At 43.2% G+C, this 23,213-nt stretch overlaps 1 protein-coding gene across 3 annotated transcripts in view; it reads right to left on the bottom strand.

Moving 5' to 3' along the window:
- LOC144683437 (putative helicase MOV-10) overlaps positions 1-23,213 on the bottom strand; it is a 69,796-nt gene that overhangs the window by 30,144 nt on the left and 16,439 nt on the right. For all 3 annotated transcript variants that reach the window (XM_078546447.1, XM_078546448.1, XM_078546449.1), the window contains exons 5-10: positions 22,887-23,127; positions 20,107-20,247; positions 16,373-16,535; positions 14,161-14,312; positions 12,411-12,587; positions 11,536-11,683 (exon numbers count right to left, since the gene is read on the bottom strand). In XM_078546447.1, the coding sequence (XP_078402573.1) occupies positions 11,536-11,683; positions 12,411-12,587; positions 14,161-14,312; positions 16,373-16,535; positions 20,107-20,247; positions 22,887-23,127 (1,022 nt within the window). The remainder of the gene's footprint in view (positions 1-11,535; positions 11,684-12,410; positions 12,588-14,160; positions 14,313-16,372; positions 16,536-20,106; positions 20,248-22,886; positions 23,128-23,213) is intronic.

Here is a 23,213-nt window from a genome sequence, read left to right as displayed (position 1 = left end):
TGAGGACACTACCCTGAGGAACTCCTTCAGTGATGTCCTGGAGCTGAGATGACTGACCTCCAACAACCACAACCATCTTCCTTTGTGCTAGGTATGACTCCAACCAGTACAGAGTATTCCCCCTGATTCCCATCGACTCCAGTTTTGCTAGGGCTCCTTGATGCCAGACTCGGTCAAATGCGGCCTTGGATGTCAAGGGCAGTAAATCTCAACTCACCTCGGGAGTTCAGCTCTTTTGTCCATGTTTGAACCAAGGCTGTAATGAGGTCAGGTGTTGAGTGGCCCCTGGCAGAAACCCAAACCGGGCATCAGAGAGCAGATTATTGTTAAGCAAGTGCCACTTGATAGCACTGTTGATGATCCCTTCCATTACTTTACTGATGATCGAAAGTAGATTGATGGAACAGTAATTGGCCGGGTTGGATTTGTTCTGTTTTGTGTACACAGGATATGCTTGGGCAATTTTCCATATAGCCGGGTAGATGCCAGTGTTGTAGCTGTACTGGAACAGCTTGGCTAAGGGCGCGGCAAGTTCTGGAGCACAAGTCTTCGGTACAATTGCCGGAATCTTGTCAGGGCCCTTAGCCTTTGCAGTATCCAGTGCCTTCAGCCATTTCTTGATGTCACATGGAGTGAATCGAATTGGCTGAAGATTGGCATCTGTGATGCTGGAGATGGGTCATCCACTCAGCACTTATAGTAGATGGATCATCTACTTGGCATGTCTGGCTGAGGATTGTAGCAAATGCTTCAGTCTTATCTTTTGCACTGATGTGCTGGGCTCCTCCATCATTGAGGATGGGGATATTTGTGGAGCCCCCTCCTGCAGTGAGTTGTTTAATAGTCCACCACCATTCAAGACTGGATGTGGCAGGACTGCAGAGCTCAGATCTGATCCGTTGGTTGTGGGATCACTTAGCTCTGTCTATCACTTGCTGCTTATGCTGTTTGGCACACAAGTAATCCTGTGTTGTAGCTTCACCAGGTTGACACCTCATTTTTAGGTATGCCTGGTGCTGCTCCTGGCATGCCCTCCTGCACTCTTCAGTGTTGCTCCCCTGGCTTAATGGTAATGGTAGAGTGGGGGATATGCTGGGCCATGAGGTTACAGATTATGTTTGAATACAATTCTGCTGCTGCTAATGGCCCACAGGGCCTCATGGATGCCTAGTTCTGAGTTGTTAAATCTGTTCGAAATCTATCCCATTTATCATGATGGTAGTGCCACACAGCACGATAGAGGGTATCCTCAATGTGAAGGTGGGACTTTGTCTACACAACGAAGGTGCGGTGGTCACTCCTACTGATCCTGTCATGGACATCTGCGGCAGGCAGGTTGGTGAGGATGAGGTCAAGTATGTTTTTCCCTCTTGTTGGTTCCCTCAGCACCTGCTGCAGACCCAGTCTAACAGCTATGTCCTTTAGGACTTAGCCAGCTCGGTCAGTATTGGTGCTACCGAGCCACTCTTGGTGATGGACATTGAAGTCCCCCCCCCAGAGTACATTCTGCACCCTTGTCACCCTCAGTGCTTCCTCCAAATGTTGTTCAAGATGGAGGAGCACTGATTCATCAGCTGAGGGAGGGCAATACATGGTAATCAGCAGGGGGTTTCCTTACCCATTTTTGACCTGATGTCATGAGACTTCATGGGGTCTGGAGTCGATGTTGAGGACCCCAAGGGCAACTCCCTCCCGACTGTATACCACTGTGCTGCCACCTCTGCTGGGTCTGTCCTGCCAGTGGGACAGGACATAACCAGGGATGGTGATGATTGTGTCTGGGACATTATCTGTAAGGTATGATTCCGTAAGGGTGACAATGTCAGGCTGTTACTTGACCAGTCTGTGAGACAGCTCTCCCAATGTTGGCACTAGCCCCAGAAGTTAGTTAAGGAGGACTTGAGGGTCGACAGGGCTGAGATTGCCGTTGTGTCTGTTATCATGATTTTCAGTAACTCTCGCCCAGCTCTGGGCACCTCAGGCCCTGGAGACGGTGTAGAACAGGTTCACCAGAAAGTTACTGGGGCTAAAAACGGTTCAATTATGAAAACAGGCTGGATTCGCTTGTTTCTAGTGATTAAGCGGGGGGGCAGGGGAGAAAATATATTAAGATTAAGGGATTCATAGGGTAGATAGTGAGAAATTATTTCCTTTAGTGTGGGTGTCCAGAATAAGGGGGCATAGCAGTAAGCACTTCTTCAGTATAGTGGAAACCTGGAACTCTCTCCCACAAAAAAGCTGTGGATGTTGGGGTTCAGTTTAAAATTTCAAAATGGAGATTGACAGATTTTTTGATCGGTAAGGGTATTAAATGTTATGGAACGAAGGCAAGTAAATAGAGTTAAGATACAGATCAGCCATGATCTAACTGGTTAGTGAAACACGGGAAATTTAGGACACAGGCAGCTCAAGGGGTTGAAGGGTCTCCTGAATTTCTGTTAGATAAGGTGCTCTGAACTCTTAAAATGTCAAAATAGTGTCCAGAGCACGAAGAGAGAGCTGGTATGATGTTGATGTAGAAAATAACAGCAAGATGTTCAACAGTACAATAGCTTAAGAGGATCAAAGGTGAACTAAGATCACTTGAGGATGGAAATCATGTTATTTCCCCAGATGTGGGCACATGAAGATTGTAACATCCCTTTTTAACAAAGTGCTTCTCTGAATAACAAATTGCCACATGACTTGTTTTCAGGGCAGCTGTGGAACCAATTCAATACCTAATGATTAAAGGAACTAACAGCAGGAGATTTTCACGCAAACATTCAATAAGACTGCGGCTGATTTGAATGTAACCTCAGCTCCAAATTTCCCTTTATCTAAAGACTCTCAACCCTCAGAAAAGACTTCTCCTCATCTCTGTCTTAAATCGGCAATGTCAATCACAATAAGAGGTTGTGGTGGAAGAATTAATCCAGGCTGGTCTTTTGGTTCGAGCTGGTTTATTTTCAAGTGCTACTGACTTCCCAGTAGCTTCTGCACAGTGTTCCAGCTGTATCTTTTTATTCTGTTTATATGGGATAGTCAATGCCCATCACCTGTCCGCAAGCATGACCCAGACCGCCCTGTCGCTTGCCATTTCAACACTCCACCCTGCTCTCATGCCCACATGTCTGTCCTTGGCCTACTGCATTGTTCCAGTGAAGCTCAACGCAAACTGGAGGAACAGCACCTCATCTTCCGACTAGGCACTTTACAGCCTTCCGGACTGAATATTGAGTTCAACAATTTTAGATCATGAACTCTCTCCTCCATCCCCACCCCCTTTCCGATCCCCCTCTTTTTTTCCCAATAATTTATATAGATGATTTTTCTTTTCCCACCTATTTCCATTATTTTTAAATGTATTTCCATCCATTGCTTTATCTCTACCTTTTGGCCTATTTCGATTCCTTCACCCCACCCCCACGAGGGCTATCTGTACCTTGCTTGTCCTGCTTTCTACCCTTAATTAGCACATTCCTTAGATAATATCACCACCTTCAACACCTCTTTGTCCTTTTGTCTATCTCCACCTATCACTGGCCCTCTATCCAGCTCTACCCTCCCCTCCCTTAAACCAGCTTATATTTCGCCTCTTTTCTATTTTTACTTAGTTCTGTTGAAGAGTCATACGGACTCGAAACGTTAACTGTGTTCCTCTCCGCAGATGCTGCCAGACCTGCTGAGTTTTTCCAGGTATTTTTATTTTTGTTTTGGATTTCCAGCATCCGCAGTTTTTTGCTTTTATCTTAATGCCCATCACCTGTTTAACTAGTAAATGTCTTTTTTAACAAGGTGATTTCCATGCAGTGTGATTATTTATACATTGACATATTCCCCTCTTTTCTAAATTAAAACTTTGAAAAAGATTAAAGAATATTTTTTGAAACAAACAGAAGGAAATAATGTCACGTATTTCCACATCATTAGTTCCCCTATTTCCTTTACCAAATATATACATATATGTAAACAATTATAAAACAAAACATTGCACCATTATAACAGCAGACACCCCTCTTCCAATACATTTAATAATTTCTTAGAGCAGGCACTTTTTTGTAAAACAGTCTGATAGTTGGTGACTTGTGTGAATCCGTTGTATCTTAGAGGTCTCTCTTCTCTCTAACATTTCTTTTATGCTGGCCAGGTCTATTCTTAGCCTTTTTTCAGTGACACTTTTCGTGGAATGAACGTTATCCCACAGAGACCGGTTATCCACATAACATTCCATGGGTAAACTTTTCTCACATTGCCCTTTATATAATATTCCTGTCAGTATATTGGGTAAGTAAACCCCCGTATCTAATACTTCTACTAAGGCTAGTGTTTCAGCAGCGAAGGTGCTTTTCACTACCCTTTTTATATTCTTGGCCTCCCAAGTCAGTGGGCAACATTTATCATTCTTTCCCACCAAGAATATGATACACCCCTGATGTGCTAGAGTATCTATCTGGAAGATTGGCATGTGGAGCATCGCTAAAAATGACCAACCTCATCTTCTGGATCACCCAAGGCTGGAAACTTGAGCACACATCTCTCAGAATTTAATATTGTTCGTGTTTCATTTGCTCTCAGGACTTCCTCAACTGTAGCATGTTTCATCATGGTACTCAGCTCCAGCACATCATAATAAGCATCAGGCCTGGTTTGATTGCACAACCAGTTCAACTGCTCAAACTTCTCAACTGTTCCATTTCTTCCTTCATAGGAGGAGGATCTAATCAGAGTTATTGGGATAGGATTAGCATTTTCTCAGTAAGATTGTTGATTCAATGTCACTCCTAACTTGCTCTGCTTAATGTCTAAACCTACCTATTTAAAGGCCTGAATTCCGACCTTGAATTCCTTCTTTATCTTCTCAATTACCCACTGTTCAAATTCTACAGATCCTCCCCACAGGAAATCATCAACATATATGATAAAGATTCCTGCTAGTTTCTCCTTATGGCACCAGTAGAACATCGTGGGATCTGCCTTTAACTGAATGCAACCTGTTTTCAACAGGACAGACCTCATGTAAAAATACCAAACTCTTCATGCATCATTCAATCCATAAACACACTTGTTCAATTTCCATAGCTTTCCTTCTATATCCCCGGCTTCTTTGGGTGGTTTCAAAAAGAACTTCCTTATGAAGCTTCTCCCCGCTGTAAAAACGCAGCCTTTATATCAATTGATTTGCACTCCCAGCATAGGATGCCAAAATAGCTAAAAAAAAAAATCTTCAAACTCACTTACCCCGCAGTAGGCGAGTCCACTCTGACATCCTAATCTCAGAGTCTCTCTTTGAAGCCTCAGACTACTAGTCTCGCTTTGGCCTTTTATGTGCCATCTGGGAGTATCTGTTCTATACAGAATCATCTGAGAGATAAAGCTGGTTGTCCTCTCAGGTATTTCAGAATGTACCCCAAATTCCCTCCAATTTTCTAACTCTTTCCATTTGGTTCCTTTATCAGCTTATTTTCCAATTTATTAGCAGCTACTAGAATCTCTGTCTTAAGAGCTTCTACTCCTATTGAGATTCTTTAGCTTGCTCTCTAGTCCTCGTTCTTGTTAAGCTACGGACTCTACTCACATTCCTCTCCCTTTCTGGACTGCTACTATCTGATCTTTGTCCCGTGTGAGCAGAACCCCGTTTGCATGTCCATGGCTTTTTTTTTCTAGGGTCACGACCACTTTCAGATCCACTGTCAGAACTCATACTGCACTTCCTGGGTTTCCACATCTTTACCTTGGTTTGTCAATCGATAGGTCTGGTCTCCTGTCCTTCACCCTGCACATTTAGCCAATGTTTGTACTTAACAGTGGCCTTTCCTGCTCTCCCTATAATGCTGGCATCCCTCCACACACTGGTCCCTTCTGGCATGTATTTTGTTCCTACTCTGGGTAGTTGCCCTGTTGGACGAATAGCATTGTCCTGTGCCTCGGTGTTACTTTGTTCATAGTCAGTCAACCCTGTATCTGCTATCGTCTGCTCCTCATAACTACCCAGTGTGTGTGTATGTGAAGTGCATGGTGCCTCCTCACGTTCTATGTCCTGTTCAGAACCTGTAAAGGTATAGTCAGTGCCAATTAACCGTGAAGAATGTACCCTAACAGTTTGATTGCCGTGTTGCACAATTACTACCTTCCCATCACTCCCTATTACCTTGCCAGGTTCTTTCCAATCTTTCTGGCCTTCCCTTTCATAATGTACCATGTCTCCTTGTCTAAACTGCATTTCCGATGGTCTTATGTGGTGCCGTAGGGTCCGCCGAATTTTCTCCGAAACCTCAGCTTTAATTAAAGCTTTTCAGCCCACACGCAGAGCGTTCAGATGAACAGAAAAAGGTGGAGCTAATGCTAGTCCCTGCTAGAGCAGGGGGTAGCATCTGACAACACCGAAGGTAACTTCGGATTTCTTCCGTACACCAGTTGGGGGGTGACTATACCTCCCCCCCAACCATTTGCAGAGTTCTTCGTGTGCACCGCCAATGTTAGCGCCATTTGCAATTTGCAATCTGGTTCATCAGCCAATATTTTATGTAACATGTCATCTATTACCACATGGTTTCTTTTACAAAGACCATTACTAAACAGGTTCTCAGCTGCAGTGCGCATAACTACGATGTTTAAATTTTCACACGTATATCTCGAAATTCCTCACTGGCAAATTCCCCACCATTATCTGTGAGGGACTTTGTAATTTGCTGGTTTGTCTAATCCTGTTCCTACCCATTTCTCCTTGACCTTATCGACAATGGTCCTTTTGGCTTTACAATGCATCACAGTGGATAGGCTAAATCTGATTGCCATATCTATGAAGTGTAGTAAAAAAAAACCCTATCCTTGTCCCAAACTTTCAAGTCCATTGCCACTGCATCGTTAAACTCTCTGGCTGGTGGCAGCTCACAACGGGATGCAGTGGTGTCTTACGATATTTAAGGCAAAGTTCACACTGAACAGTGATTTGCTCAATAAACGTCATCATATCCTTTATCAACCACCCCCACATCTCAAAGAAGAGTCTTCAGTTTCTGTGGCACCGGATGTGCAAACTGTCTATATGTAATTTCCAAATGATCTTTTTGTCCACCAAATTCTTATTCTCAGCAGTCAACAAAACTTCATGAACTTAATGATGAGAAATCTCTGGCTTCCTTAGTGGCAAGCAGGAATGGCCCGACCAAGTAAAATGTAGATCCACATTTTTTCCAAACACGACTGCTCTATCATTCTTCATATCTAGCGTCATCTGAGTCTCCTTCATCACAGATCAACTCAACAATAGCAGTATCTCGCTAGAAACCACATCAGTACTGATAAACAGATTGATCCCTGCTATCTTACAAGGGAGGACCGCCCGTTTGGAGGATGTTAATGTATTGTCATCTCTGAACCTGAAGCAGGTAGAGCGTTCATATTCCTTGACCTTCCGCCAGTCTGTCTCATTGAGGCACTCCAGATAGCAGTCAAGCCTGCCCATGTTGCACCCCGTGCAAGTGCTAGAAGTGCCACTGTCCAGAGCTGCACAGTTGAAAGAATCTACCAACAAGATACTCATCACCGGATTCAAGCTCAGTGATCAATACAATTCCATCACGTCAGTCACCATCGTCACTTTCAGTTTCAAATGAATCCGTCTCATGGGTCACTTCAAAAACACGATTCCTTCGCTGTGGGCAGATCATCGCGTAACGATACTGAGAATCACACCGAAAACACTGATTAACCATTCCCCATGCATTTTTTGTGTTTAAACACCTACGGTCACCATCCCAGACACGATTTTTGTCCCGACTCTCAAATTGGCTAGGGTTATGACTATTTTCAGACCTCTTTTCATTCACCCCATCTTTGTATTGGAATCTTCGCCTAATATTTGGTCGACTGCGAAATTCGGTCACCATTGAATCCTCTATCCTCTGTTTTACAGCAGAGTTGTTCACATTTGCTAAGAAAGTGGCAGGGAACAACTATACCCCAGAAATTTTTTTTAGGGCAGCAGCCATTTGATCTAGGAGAGATTCTTTCCCCCGGAATTGAACCCCTTATAGTTCTAAAAGGGTACCAACATGGGAAATGCGAGCACAGTCCTGTAATTTAAATGCCAATGCCGATTCCGGAATTTCAAGTTCAAATCTCTGTAGTCTCTGGTACCATTTATCAAAATCCATGATATATTCTGCCATGGACTGATCATCTGATTTCCTAAACCTATCAAAGGTCCAAGCTTCATACGCTTCCAACAACTCATCATTTTTATAAAACTTATCCAAAAATTGTAGCAGGAGGTTCAATCCCTCTTCACGATCCAAATCGTCCACTTTCCACTCTGACAATACTTTACTCATTATCTTACTTTTGGCTGGTAATGATAACACCAAAGCCATACCTTGCTTCTTCCGGGGTATGGAAGTAACCCCGGTCCACATTTCAACTTCAGCCTTCAATTGCTGATAAGGTTCAGAGTCATAAAAAATAGGTGGATAGTGAAAGCTTTGCACCATCCTTCCGCCATTCTGTAACTTAAATTATCGGCAACAGTACACTTCTTTTCCCTCAGAGGACTGAGACAGAAATCTTCATATACAGCAATCAATCAGCAAAGCTTAAAGTTCATCCTCTGCTACTATGTTACTCACAATAAGAGGTTGTAGTGTAAGAATTAATCCAGGCTGATCTGTTTTCAAGATAACTCCTTAGTGCTACTGACTTCCAAGTAGCTTCCACACAAAGTGCTCCAGCTGTATCTTTTTATTCTGTTTAGATGGGATAATCATCACCCGCCCATCACCTGTTTAACTAGCAATTGTCTTTAACAAGGTGATTGCCATGCAGTGTGATTATTTATACATTGACAGGCAATCGATTATTTTTAAATAGTGACCCCTAGTTCTAGATTCTCCCACAAGAGGAAACATCCTCTCCACATCCACCCTGTCAAGACCCCCTCAGGATCTTAAGGGTTTCAATCAAGTCACCTTTTACTCTCCTAAACTCCAACAGATACAAGCCTAGCCTGTCCACCCTTTCCTCGTAAGAGAACCCACCCCATTTCAGGTATTACTCTAATAAAAGCAAAATACTCCAATGCTGAAAATCTGAAATAAAAGCAGAAAATGCTGGAAAAACTCAGGAGGTCTGACAGCATCTGTGGAGAGAGAAACAGAGTTAACGTTTCGAGTCTGTATGACTCTTCAGAGCTCTGGAGGGTCATACAGACTCAAAACGTTAACTCTGTTTCTCTCTCCACAGATGCTGTCAGACCTCCTGAGTTTTTCCAGCATTTTCTGCTTTTATTATTGTTATTTATTACTTTAGTAAACCTTCTCTGAACTGCTTCCAACACATTTACATCTTTCCTTAAATAAGGAGACCAATACTGTACACAGTACTTCAGATGTGGTCTCACCTGTACGACTTGAGCATTACCTCTCTACTTTTGTAATCAATTCCTCTCGCAATAAATGATAACATTCTATTAGCTTTCCTAATCACTTGCTGTACCTGTATACTAACCTTTTGTCATTCATGCACTAGGATACCCAGGTCCCTCTGAATCTCAGAGCTCTGCAATCTCTCACCATTTAGATAATATGCTTCTTTTTTATTTTTCCTGCCAAAATAGACAATTTCACATTTTCCCCACATTATACTCCATTTTCCAGATCTTTGCCCACTCACTTGACCTATCAATATCCCTTGTAGCCTCCTTATGTCCTCTAATCAACTTACTTTCCTTCCTTTGTGCCATCAGCAAATTTAGCAACCATACTCAAGTCCCTTCATCCAAGTCATTTATACGAATTGTAACAAGTTGAGGCCCCAGCACTGGTCCCTGTGGCACGCCACTCGCTCATCTTGCCAAACAGAAAATGACCCATTTATGGCTACCCCATTTCCTGTTAGCTAGCCAACCTTCTACCCATGCCAATATGTTATCTACACCATGAGTTTTTATTTTCCAGAATAACCTTTGATGTGGCGCCTTATCAAATGCCTTCTGGAAATGCAAGTACAGTACATCCACCAGTTCCCCTTTATCCACAGCACATGTTACTTCTTCAAATAACTCCAATAAATTAGTTAAACATGATTTATTTTCATAAAACCAAGTTGACTCTGCACGATTACCTTGCATTTATCTAAGTGCCCTGCTACGACATCTTTAATAATAGCTTCTAACATTTTCCTTATGACAGATATTAAGCTAACTGGCCTGTAGTTTCCTGCTTTCTGTCTCCCTCCCTTTTTGAATAAGGAGTTACATTTGCTATTTTCCAATCTAATGGAATCTTCCCCGAGCCTCGGGAATTTTGGAAAATTAAAACCAACGTATCAACTATCTCATGAGCAACTTCTTTTAAGGCCCCAGGATGAAGTCCATCATGTCCTAGGGGCTTGTCAGCCTGCAGCTCCAACAATTTGCTCAGTTTAGTACTACTTACCTAGCGGTGGTAATTTTCCGAGTTCCTCCCTCCCTTCCATTTCCTGATTTACAGTTATTTCTGGGATAACATTTGTATCCTCTATAGAGAAGACCAATGCAAGATACATATTCAATTATCTTCCATCTCCTGATTTTCCATTATTAATTCCCCAGACTCACTTTCTATGGGACCAATGCTTACTTTGTTAACTACTTCTTCAAGATATCAATAACAACTCTTACCATCTGTTTTTATATATCTAGCTAGCTATCTCTCATACTCTAAGTTTTCCCTCTTTATTAATCTTTTAGTCATTCTTTGCTGTTTTTTATATTCTGTCCAATCTTCTGGCCTGCCACCTGTCTTTGCACAATTATATGCTTTTTCTTTAAGTTTGATACAATCTTTAATTTTTCTAGTTGACCACAGATGGTGGGTCCTTCCCTTGGAATTTTTTCTCCCTCACTGGAATGTATCTATTCTAAAATATCCCATTAAGTGTCTGCCACTGCATCTCCATTGACCCATGCCCTAACCTAATTGGACAGCTAACTTTAGCTAGCTCTACTGTCATGCCCTCATAATTGTCCTTATCCACTCTTCTCTCCCTCAAACTGAATGTAAAATTCAACCATATTATGATCGCTGCTACCTAGAGGCACATTCACTAGGAGGTCACTAATTAATCCCATCTTGTTGCACAGGTCTAGTATAGCCTGCTCACAGCAAGAACAGTTCCTGAACCTAGAACGCTAATCTTTTGCATCAAATCTGGACAGCTGAGGTGTCGACAATATCATTGATAGAAAGGAAGTGCTGGAGGAAAAGATGACTGATGTCCAGCTTAAGATTCAGCCATTTCCCAATAACTACTCAAAGCTAGAACATCACTTTGAAAATTAGACAGATCATGATCCATCGGTGATATGTTTTGGGGGAGAGGGAGGGGGCAGGTGGGGAAAGGAAATAAAAGAGATAAACAGAGAACAGGGTGAAACTCATCTCCCCTTGACTAGGCCAATAGGGAGGGTGGTGCAGTGGTCTCAGAGTCACCACCATTCACTTCCCACCTTCCTTGATTTCCAGGCAGAAAATTCTAAGTAGCTGAAACATGTCAGGTTTTGTAAATGACACTTGGTACCTGTTTAATAGCTTCCACGATAGTGACTGTTTTCCCAGTTCCTGGAGGGCCAAAAACCAGGTATGGTGCAGGTCTGGAGAGCCCAGACACAATGCAATTGACAGCAGTGGCCTGTTCCGGATTGTTCTCGAGGGACTGATCGTAAAACCTTTTTTAAAAAAAATTTAAAACAGAACATTCATGCAGAAATAAATGGCCATCAGGTTCAACATTCAAATACCTAATGGAGCTAAGCTCAACTGCAATGTCTCCACTCAATTCTTCAAACGTTTAGCAAAAAAAAAGTTTAATTTAAAAAAAATAAAATAATAGTTCTATTCTGGAAGGCAAATTCTCTCAGACACAAAAACAGGCCGTTCAGCCCAACTGACTTATAGAATGGTTTATAATTCACACCAGCCTCTTCCCACCCAGCTAGCATCTCCTTCCATTCCTTTCTCTCTCATGTTCATCTAACTTCCCCTTAAATACTATTCGCCTGAACCACTCTGTGGTAGAGTTCTCATTCTCACCATTCTCTGGGTAAAGAAATTTCTCACTGCATTTAATTAGTGACCATCTTCATGATGATCCTACTTTTGGTCTCCTGCGCAAGTGGAAACATCCTCTCTACATCTACCAGTCCAAACCCTTCCATAATTTTAAATGACCTCTATCAGATCACCCTTCAGTCTCCTCTTTTCCAGAGGAGATCGTCAGCCTGGTCAATCCTCCCCGATAGTCAGAACCTCTCACGTGAGGCATCAACTTCCAAATGAACGAGCACTGACCAGGCCTCAATGAGCCGAGATAAAGCTCGAGGCTATCCTTGCCCATCTCATCCCCCACTAACCTCCCAATTTAAAGCCGATGGATTTTGCTGGGTTTATACTCACATCAAGCTTTTCTCAGAAGAGTAAATGCATTTTTCGGCTGAAGAGACGGGAAAGAGCATATCCTTCAGGTTGGTGTCCTTCGCTAATTGTGCAGCTCGGTGTTGTAGCCGCAATGGGATTCGGTTAAACGTGAACGAGACGTTAAATTTCATGTTATTTATAAAAGCAGCCACCAGCCTGGAGGGATAAAAACGTTAAGTTATCAGGGTTACACTGAGGTCCTGTCAGCTCATTATTTTATCAGCTTTCCCCACCTTCTTCAACTGGGAAGGGGCTCCCTCGTGAAATATCATTTTTTTTAAATAAAAAAAAATCATGTTCCCAACCTGCAGTCAGTCACTAAGGGTGCCAGTTAGCGTGGGAATAACACAAACCAGCGAGGAGGGTACAGACATTCCATCCTCGGTGGAGTTTGATGATCTCAGACAAACAGTTTCAGCTCAGAAATCCTGGACGCGGGAGAATAAAACTCGGCCAAGGCACTGCTTTGAAACCTGTCGATTGGGAATCAGTGGATAAGGTGGGATCACCCATGACTCAGGCTGATGGGTGCAACGTTTATGGTGCGAGATCCCAGGTTCAAATCACTACATGGCAAATTATGAAATTGAAAACACCACATAGTGCATCCTACCTCCAGTTCAGAAACAAGTCATTCAGACCAGCCGGTCTGTGCTGTTTATCCTCTCACCCTACCAGCATATCCCTCTATTCCTTTCTCCCTCATGCGTTTATTCAGCTTCCCATTGAATGCATCTATGCTATTCACCTCAGCCACTCCACGTTCCAAATTCTCACCATTTTTTCAGTAAGTTTCTCCTGAAATCACTATTGGATTTATTAGCAACTACCCAATACTTATGGACTCTCCCACAAGTGGAAACATCTTCTCCACCTCTACCCCCTCAAACCCTTTCATACACTTAAGGATCTCTCTCTCAGGTCTAGAGGACCAGCCTGTCCAATCTTTCCCGATTGTTATAACCTCTCAGTTTGAGTAAATTCTAGTAAACCTTCTGCACATTTTCTCCAGTGCCTCTATATCCTTTTGATAACATGGGGATCAGGGCAGTTCACAGTTACACCAAGTGTGGTCTAACCAAGGTTCATTACAAGATTAACATAGCTTCTCTGCTTTTCAATTTTATCCTTCTAAAAATGAACCTCAGTGCTTTATATGATTTTTTAAAAAATGATCTTATTAAACTGCTTTCACATGGATTTGTGTAAGTGTGCCTGCAGGTCCCTTGGTTCCTCTACCCCAGTTAGAAACTTGGTTTTCCAATTGTTTCTGGCCTCCTCTTCTTGCCAAAATGTACTCAACACTTGTACATATTGAAATTAACTTGTCATTCACACAGCCATTCTGAAAGTTTATTAATGTCTTTCTATATTTTGTCACACTTCCTTTGTTTCGTGATTAATCTGGTCGTGGGTGAGCTGGTGCCAGAAATCCCAACCGGGTCACCGACGTCCGTGATGGAAGGGAACCTGCCAAAGTCACTAGCCTGGTCAGGCCCACGTTTTAAAAAATTTATTCTTTCGTGCAATCTGGATGTTGCCAGCAAAGCCAGCATTTGTTGCCCATCCCCAACGCCCTGGAACTGAGAGGATTGCGAGGCCATTTCAGAAGGCAGTTATGTCCTGTCGTCTGCAGCTTGTGGCTGCTCGACTAACCCGTCCCCCACTAGAGATGTGGGTGACAGGGATCCCTGGACACAACTCGTTGGAGAAATCTTTCAGTACTTACTTTTTGGAAAAGCCCAGCTTCACTTTCTCCAGCTCCACTGCGTGGACATAGCCCTTGTAACGTGTGATTGGTTCCTCCCGATCATCACTCTTCGACACAAACAAGTGGTCCCCTCGGAGCACAGACGGCCTGTTCTCAGCAACACCAGGAACCTGCCAAGGTCAGGAGGGAGGAATAGAAAAGATCCCATGGTTACAAATCCAACTAGAGTCCAGCAAATTCTAGAGCTTGTCCCACTGGCTGAAATCAACCGACACGGAATAAATCTAAACCTGCAACCTTCTAGGCCGCTGGGACCCAACCCCACACCGAGCTGCCTAGCTCCTGGCTGGTGTGGCTCAGTGCCACACTGAGCGGTGTAGTTCCTGGCCAGTGTGGGTCAGCCCCCCACAGTAAGTGGTCTATCTCCTGGCTGGTGAAGCTCAAAGCCATAGTGACTGCTCAGCTCAGTGCCACAAGTCATCTGATGAGTAGTTTTTTGTAAGACGCTACCAATCACAGGAGGTTAGGATTAAAATATAAGGACAGGTTTCATAAACTAGGCTTGTATTCACTTGAATATGGAATATTCAGGGATGATCTAATTAATTATTGCTGAAAAAAGACGTTGTCAAAGCTTTTTGTCTAGAACTCATCAGGACAATTCACAAGAATACACAAATGTAAAGGGAACAACAATTTGTGCTTCATGAGAGCACTGATTAGTTTGCAAGTGGACTTTGATCGGTAGAGGCTTTGTTGTGGAGAATTAACCAATTAACTGATGAATGACTGCTAACTGCCAAGCTTGTTTAAATTTAAACCAGGCAGTTTGACACTGATTGGTCAAGACATTGCCCTGGGGAATGAACCAGAGAATGGCTGTCACCTATTTTGTTTAGTTGAAACAGGCACAACATGTGTGCATATTCAGTCTGCAAAGAACAGGGCCCAGTGTATTAATATATGCAGCTTCTAGCACGCGTAAGTGAACCACACTGCGAGCCCGACTGACAATCTTATATTGGCTCTCAAGTGTAATCCTTAACACAATCAGGATTGTTTAGCAAATAGTGTCCATTCGAGGATTCGCTCTAATGTTGGACACTATGTTTTGAGTTTTGCAAGCAAAGGCTGGTTAGGTATGGTCAGTACTTTGCCTGTTGCAAACAGCAGCTGGGAAATGCTGTTTGATACAATCCGCCAGTCTTTGGGATGTATGGCCTACATCCCCTAGGATCACACTGACACTGAAGTTCATATACCACATTACTCATTCGTGTGACAGCCAGAACATCTTTTTGGCTTGACGGCAGCACCCTGAAAGTGATGAATACCACTTGTGTTGCTACTGCATAGTAGCAGCGTGAAACAGCTAGCTTCACCTGTTGCTCAAATTTTTCAGACACCTTACCCTTCCAGGGCACTTTTCGGGGCTGAAAGGGGTGGCCTTATGCCCATTTAGGAATGTGTGAGATATACAGCACGAAATGATCTGATCAGGGTATTCATTATCCCGCAGGATGACTTTTTTGCACCTATTTCAGCATCAAGCTTGCTCCGTGAGCAAACGGCTCGGGCCCTATTTACAAGGTTGCTAACAAGGCCAATCTTATAGCGCATGGCATCGTAGAAATCCCAACACGTATACTGACCAATGAAGATAAGCTCGCGGTAGACAGTAGTAGAGAGGGTAGATAGAGAGAAGCTATTTCCTCTGGTGAGGGACACCAGAATAAGGGGACATCACCCCATTCAGGGGTGATGTCAGGAAGCACTTCTTCACACAAGGGCAGTAGACATCTGGAACTCTTCCCTCTGCCCGCATTGCACCCACCCCCAAACCCAGAAAAAGTCAAGTCAATTGAAAATTTTGAAATGGAGATCGAGTGTGTTTCATTATCCAAGGGCATTGATGGCTATGGAACCAAGCTGAATTGATGGTGTAGAAATACAGGTCAGTCATGATAGATGCATTTAATGGGAATCTGGCTAAGCAAGAATACAAAAGAATATGCGGATAGATTAATATAAAGAAAGGGTGCGTGGAAGCTCACGTGGAGTAGAAATGTGGACCAGCATGAGCAAGTTGGGCCAAATGGCCTATATCTGTCTGCACTGTAAGTACTTTGTAACCGAATGACCAAGGCTCAAGGGGCTGAATGGCCTAAGCCTGTTCCTATCTCCCAAGATCCCCCTCAACTTTGAAAACCTTTGAAAGATCAGTACTAACCTGGAGAACGAGAAGATCCTTCATCTGCTGATCTTTGACCATGGTAACTTCATCCATGTTGTACCTGGTGATGTCGACTTCCATCTGAATCTCCTCAAGATGGAGCAGCAGACAGAATCTCTCACCATAGTTGTCAAACTCTAACTGCGAGGCCAGTAACGAACTGCACAAAAAAAAAACCATAAAAATAAGACCATAAGACATAGGAGCAGAAATTAGGCCATTCGGCCCTTCGAAAATGCCCTTAGCGGGACGAGTGCAGCAGACAGTGAGGTACAGAGTCACAAAAGAGCAAGTGTCAGAGATTCCTCTGATCTCTGCTCTGTACCGAGCTACATCATCAGTAAGAGATATTAATAGCTGTTTGGTAGTTCAGAACTTGAGTTCTGCTGCAAAAAGAGACATGCTGTCAAAGCTTTTCATCTTGCACTCATCAGGACAGATGTACAAGAATTTTCCAACAGTAACGGGGGAACAATTTATACTACACGAGGTCAACTTGCCCAGTTTGAATTTGAACAAAGCTAAACAGTTACACTGTAACTCCTGCCAATGCAAGATGGCCGGTCTGCACATGCACAGAACACCAATGGCGTCATTCCATTGCATCCAGCCTGCCAGTACAATCCTGCACATGTGTGAAAAGCTTTTATACCTGTACGGACACACCGCCTACATTGAATATGGTTGGAAGTTTAAGTTTAGCCTGAAGAACAAGAAAGCTATTTATTAATTAGCGGGGGACAAGGACTAGTATCCTCCCAAATTCCAATGTTGAGCCAGCCAAACTCAGTAATCCTAGTGTGCCCTGGCATACTGAGCACAACTCTGACTCATGTATCATATTGTTGAGTCTGCCAGAGAAGATAGGCTGAGCCCCAATCTGCCCTGGTTAAAAGTCATCCTTCAGGAGACCTTGCTTATACAGAAGTTACATGAGATCACAAGAGCCCAAATCAAGCAATAATAACGCAGAGGACTTTGAAGATTGTTTAGCTGATCAAGAACCATTAAAATAGTGTGTGTGAAACAGCCCTAATTTCAAGCCTGCTGTTAAATTTTGTGCTAAATTTCCCTTACATGAATTTATATGCCTAGTTTAAAAATAAAATACTAAAACAAAAATAGACAATTTTTTTATCCCCCAACCATTTTACTGGTCTGCTGCTAACTCCAGTATGAAAAATTACAAAAATGAGAAATCTAAAATAAAGCCAAAATATTGAGTACACGCAGTAAGTCTGTTAGTGTCTGAAAAGAGAAGACCAAGTTCCAGTTGTCGAGTCTTTGTCAGAGAAGCTGTTGAAGCAAAACCCGTCTGCCCCAAAGCTCAATGAATATTGTGTTAGATGACTTTAATAGGCGAGTTTGGAAAATAGCATCACAGTTGCAGCTTGCATGGGCTACAGTTATGCAAATTAGTTAGCATATTTAGGTTTGTGCACACATCGGATAGTCCCCTGAATTCAGAACGCGTAGGCTGGCATTAAAAGACACTAAAAACAGCAGTTTAATGTGTCTATACAAAGCATGTTGCATTGGACATTTTGTGCGGTACATTTAATATTGATGCCAGGGATATGGTTAAAAATTTCTGCCCTTGTTCTTAAAAAGATATTGGTGAAGTTATTATTCACAAAGGTAATGAATTCAAGTTCTGAACTGAGAATTGAAACATCTTTAAAAAAGGGTGGGGGTGGCTTCGACTGTTGCCTAAACAGGGGAGAAAACAGCTGAGGTTATTTGAGCAGCGCCATTTTTGGTCCTGGCCGCTGCAGACAATGTTGCTCGCTACGACGTGAGCAACATAATCGACTGTGCATGGCTGGCGTTGGCAGCAAACACAGCCTGGCAGTTAACTGTTCCATGCTGCATTCTCCATGGCAACGCCTTCACCAATCAGCAGTCTCTTCTCATGCAGTATAAATTGTTGTTCTCTTTCCCCATCCCCCCATTACTGTTGGAAAATTCTTGCAAGCCAGACAGATAAGTGCATGAAGAAAAGCTTTGATAGCATCTCTTCTTGCTGTGATACATAGAGATATTAACAATTGACTCCACTCACACCCAGGACTCCCAGTCAACCCAGACAGAGTGAGTTGTACGGAAATAGACAACCACGTTGTAACCATTCGTGGGAGCACTCTGCACAATTCCACTCACTATATTACAAAAAAGGTACAGAGATACTGCCAAAAAAGATTTACAAGGTTGACACCAGTACCGAGGAGTTATCAGGAAGGACTGAACAGGCTAGAGCTCTTGCCTCCAGAAAAGAAATGGATAAGCAGTGACCTCAAAAATTATGAAGGGGTTTGGTAGGGCAGAAGTAGAGATGTTTTGCTTATGGAGGAGTCCAAAACTAGGGCCCATAAATATAAAATAATCACTAATAAATCCAATAGGGAATCCATGAGAAACTTCTATGCCCAGAGAGTGGGGAGATTGTGTGGGTGGGTGGGGGGGAGAAAGATAAAAAAATGTGGGGGAACAGGTTCACGCCCAGCTGAGGTCCCCACATCCACACCCCACTCCTCCACCACTACACCTCTGTCCACCAAATAACCTGACTTTTCCCATCCAATCCAATCCCAGAGAAGAAAACTAATCTACAAGTGACTCTGAGCTTCCTATCATTTTAATTCCCCACCCTGCTCCCACTCTGATCTCTCTGTTCTCGGCCTCCTACACTGTTCCAATGAAGCTCAAAGTAAACTTTAGGAACAGCACTTCATTTTTCAATTAGGCATTTCACAGCCTTCACAGACTCAACATGGAGTTCAACAATTTCAAAGGACAGCAGCCGTTGATGAGTCGGCTGTTCCTATTTGCATCTCCTCTAGACACATCTTTTGTTCCTTTACTTGACCCATTGTCTCCCCCTTTTGTCTTGCACCATCATCCCTTTCGTTATTTAATCTCTCCAGCCTGCCAACCAACCCATCACAGATCAAAGATCTTTTCCCACCTACTTCCAATATTTTTAAATGTATTTCCATCCATTGTTTTAATTCTACCTTTTAGCCTTTTTTGATTCCTTCACCCCACCCCCACTAGGGCTATCTGTACCTTGCTTGTCCTGCTTTCTACCCTTAATTAGCACATTCCTTAGATAATATCACCACCTTCAACACCTCTTTGTCCTTTTGTCTGTGACATCTTTTGGTTATCTCCACCTATCACTGGCCCTCTATCCAGCTCTACCTGTCCCACCCCCGCTTAAACCAGCTTATATTTCACCTCTCTTCTATTTTTACTTAGTTCTGTTGAAGGGTCATGCGGACTCGAAACGTTAACTGTGCTCCTCTCTGCAGACGCTGCCAGACCTGCTGAGTTTTTCCAGGCATTTTTGTTTTTGTTTTGGATTTCCAGCATCCGCAGTTTTTTGCTTCTATCACAGACCTCCCCTTTTGTTCTTTCCTCCCCTCTCCTTGCTTAAAACCTGTTACATCTCCAACCTTTCCCAATTTAATTTCTGTCTCCACAAGTGCTCCCAAACCTGCTGAGTATTTCCAGCCTTTTCAACACTGTAGCTTTTTTTTTTAATGTAAACCTAACTCCATGGTTGGATGAGGAGGGTGACAGCCCCAACATCACCCAGAGAGAGCCAGCGCCTTCAAAAGAGTCAAAATTACCACTTTATTTTGCTTATAAAAAGGAAAAAAAACACCCAGTTCATCCTCTGGTTCATCTCGCACTCCACACCCCATTTAGGAGCTGAAGGCAGCACTTACTTAATCCTCTGCACTTCCTGCCTCACACTGGGGTTAAGAGTGCGGTCCTCCTTCAATCCACTCTTTACAGCATTGAACAATATTGGAGGATATGTATTATTCCCCAGAGGGATGTCCATTTCCAACTTGTAGTCAGAAAAGCTGCAAAGATTTAAAGCAGATACAGGGTCAGTAAATGCACAGCCAGAACTTGGAGACAATAGGTCAAGCAACAACAACGCACAATGCAGGAGGGAGAGAGGACCAAGCACTCACCCTTCACTCATTCCCAATGCATTTAGACCTCTCACCTCAAATCACCCCAGAGAAGGGCTGCTCAAAATTAATTTCTCCCTAGTTCAAATCCTCACCCTTTTGTTCTATTCACTTCATCAACACAATAACATTCATCACTCCCTTACAGAAACACAGGAAAATTTACAGCACTGAAGGCAGCCATTCTGCCCGTGCCGACCAATAAAGAGCAATCCAATCTAATCTCACTTCACAGCTCATCCCCAGCCCTATAGGTTACAGCACATGAAGTATAAATCCAAGTGTCTTCTAAACCTGAGGAGGGTTTCTGTCTCTACCATCCTTTAAGACAGTGAGTTCCAGGCCCCCACCATCCTCTGGGTGAAACAATGACTCCTCAATCTTATCTGTCCTTCGTATCCTCAATGAGCGCCGTCCCCCCACCCCCACCAGCAGCGCCTTTGGTCTTCGACACTGTAGAACTGGAGGTTCTCCAATATTTCCTCACAGCATATCCTCTTGGAATTAGTCTCAATGCTTCTCCGCATCCTCCTCAAATAAGGAGGCCACCTTTGATTGAACTTTTAGGAACATAGAAACAGGAGTAGACCATTCAGCCCCTCGAGCCTGCTCCAGCATTCAACTCAATCATGGCTGATTGTCTAATTCAACAGCATTTTCCTGCACTATCCCCATATCCCTTGATGTCATTCACATCTAAAAAACCATCGATCTGTGTTGAACATACTCAATGACTGAGCTTCCCCCCAAACAGAGGGGCTCCAGCCTCCAAGCACAGTCTGGCACCAACTTCCTGGCATTGGTCCCATCTGCCAATCTGCCCAGCAGTCAATCAATAAAGATAGCCATGATGCCCACAATCCACCAACTCCCAAAAACTAATGCATCTATCTTGTGGCCATTCAGCCAGGGCCACACTGCGTGTTGGGAGCATAGCGGCACTGTTGTTTCTTGCCAGGATGAGAATGGAACTCCTTCCCTAACAGTACTGTGGGTGTACCTACACCACATGGACCGCAGTGGTTCAAGGCGGCGGCTCACCACCACCTTCTCAACCGGCAATTAGGGATGGGCAATAAATGCTGGCCCAGCCAGCGACGCCCACATCTCATGATGAATAAAAAGTGCATGTGAGCTGTCCTACAGGTGACTCACTAGAACATCCGGGGCATTAATTTTCAATTCCAGGGCTGACTACCCCAAAAGCACACATGTCCCCTTTAAATTGTGACGAATACCTCAGGTGAGGTCTGACCAGCGTAAACTTCAGCAGAATTCAACCGCATTGCTCCGCTCATGTATTCTAACATTCAATACTTATATTAAAAAAAATTACTTCTCCTCGGTATCTCAATATTGAAGCAGCCAAATCTACTAAGCCCCCAGCCTCATTTACTATCCCAATTCTATAACCATATACATCTCCATTTTTATGTCTTCCTCATTTACAATACAATACAATAATCTGTATTAAATTTAACGTGCCACTTAATTGACAATTGCCTAAGTGATCTAAATCCTTCAAACATAGCAAAAGTGACCATATTTCACAAAAACATCTTAACTGGCTGCAGAACTCTTTGGGACATCCTGAGGTTACATTTTTATTTATAATTAATATATAAAAAATATACATAATATGCACAAACATATCACACACATACAAACACACATTTTATATGGGTGCGTATGTATAAATAAGGACAGGCGGGTGATTTATTTTACTGAATGCTTCATCCCAATTGCATTCACAAGATGATAGATGTTCTACTGAACAATTCAACAACAATTTGCGTTCCAATAGCGTCGTGAACATAGTAAGCATCTGAAAGGCATTTCACAGGAGTTTTATCAAACATAATTTGACACCAAGCCACAGAAAGCGACATTAGGGCAGGTGACAAAATGTTCGGTCAAAGAGTTAGGTTTTAATGAGCATTTTAAAGGAGGAGAGAGGAGCAGAGGGGTTTAGAGAGGGATTTTCAAAGAGGCTGTATGCACAGCTGCCAATGGTGAAGTGAAGACAGTCCAAGACAAGAGATTTGTATTTATATAGCACCTTTCACAAACGCAGGACATCCTAAAGCACTTTACAGCCAGTAAAATACTTTTTGACGTGTAGTCAGTGCTTTAATATAGGAAGCATGGCAGCCAACTTGCACACCCACAAAAGTAACATAATAACTAACCATGTGGCTTTAATGATGTTGACTGAGGGATAAATAATGGCCAGGAAGAACTCCCATGTGCTTCTTCGAAATAGTGTTATGGGATCTTTTACATCCAGCTGAGGAGACAGACGGAGTCGGTTTAACCCTCATCCCTCAGCACTGCACTGCACGGGAGGGTCAGCCTTGATTCTTATGCTCAAATCTGGGGCCTTGGACCCAAGACGTCCTGACTCAGGGCCAAGAGTACTACCCACTGTGCCACAGGTGACCCTGCAGAAGTCAGCATCAAGGGGACCAAGAGGTCTCAGACCGCCACGAGTTCTGACGGACCGCGCAATACAAGTTTGAGCTCACCCAGCTGGCTTTATCCCTTGTTCCACAATCTCTTCCTTCGGACGTTTAATGCTAAGTTGGTACGGCTTGTAGGGAGCAATCGGCTTCAGCTCTTCAATCAACCTGTTGTTTACCCGCGCTGAGAAGAAGCGAATGATGTGGAAAGGACTGGAGCTGCCACTTTGGAACTGAAAGACGAGTGTAACCGGGAAATAACCAGAGTCTACCATCGAGCAAATAACTTCAATCCGATAGCTTTCTCCTGCACAAGTGAAGAACAAGTTACTGATCCGGCTAAAGCAGGATCTTCCCTTACTTAAAACTTAAAGCTGGTTGGCTCAAACTGTG

Source organism: Cetorhinus maximus, chromosome 8 (assembly GCF_964194155.1).
Source record: "Cetorhinus maximus chromosome 8, sCetMax3.hap1.1, whole genome shotgun sequence".
NCBI classification, from domain to species: Eukaryota; Metazoa; Chordata; class Chondrichthyes; order Lamniformes; family Cetorhinidae; genus Cetorhinus; species Cetorhinus maximus.
Note: the sequence above shows the minus strand (reverse complement) of the source record. Positions and strands in the feature narration are given on the sequence as shown.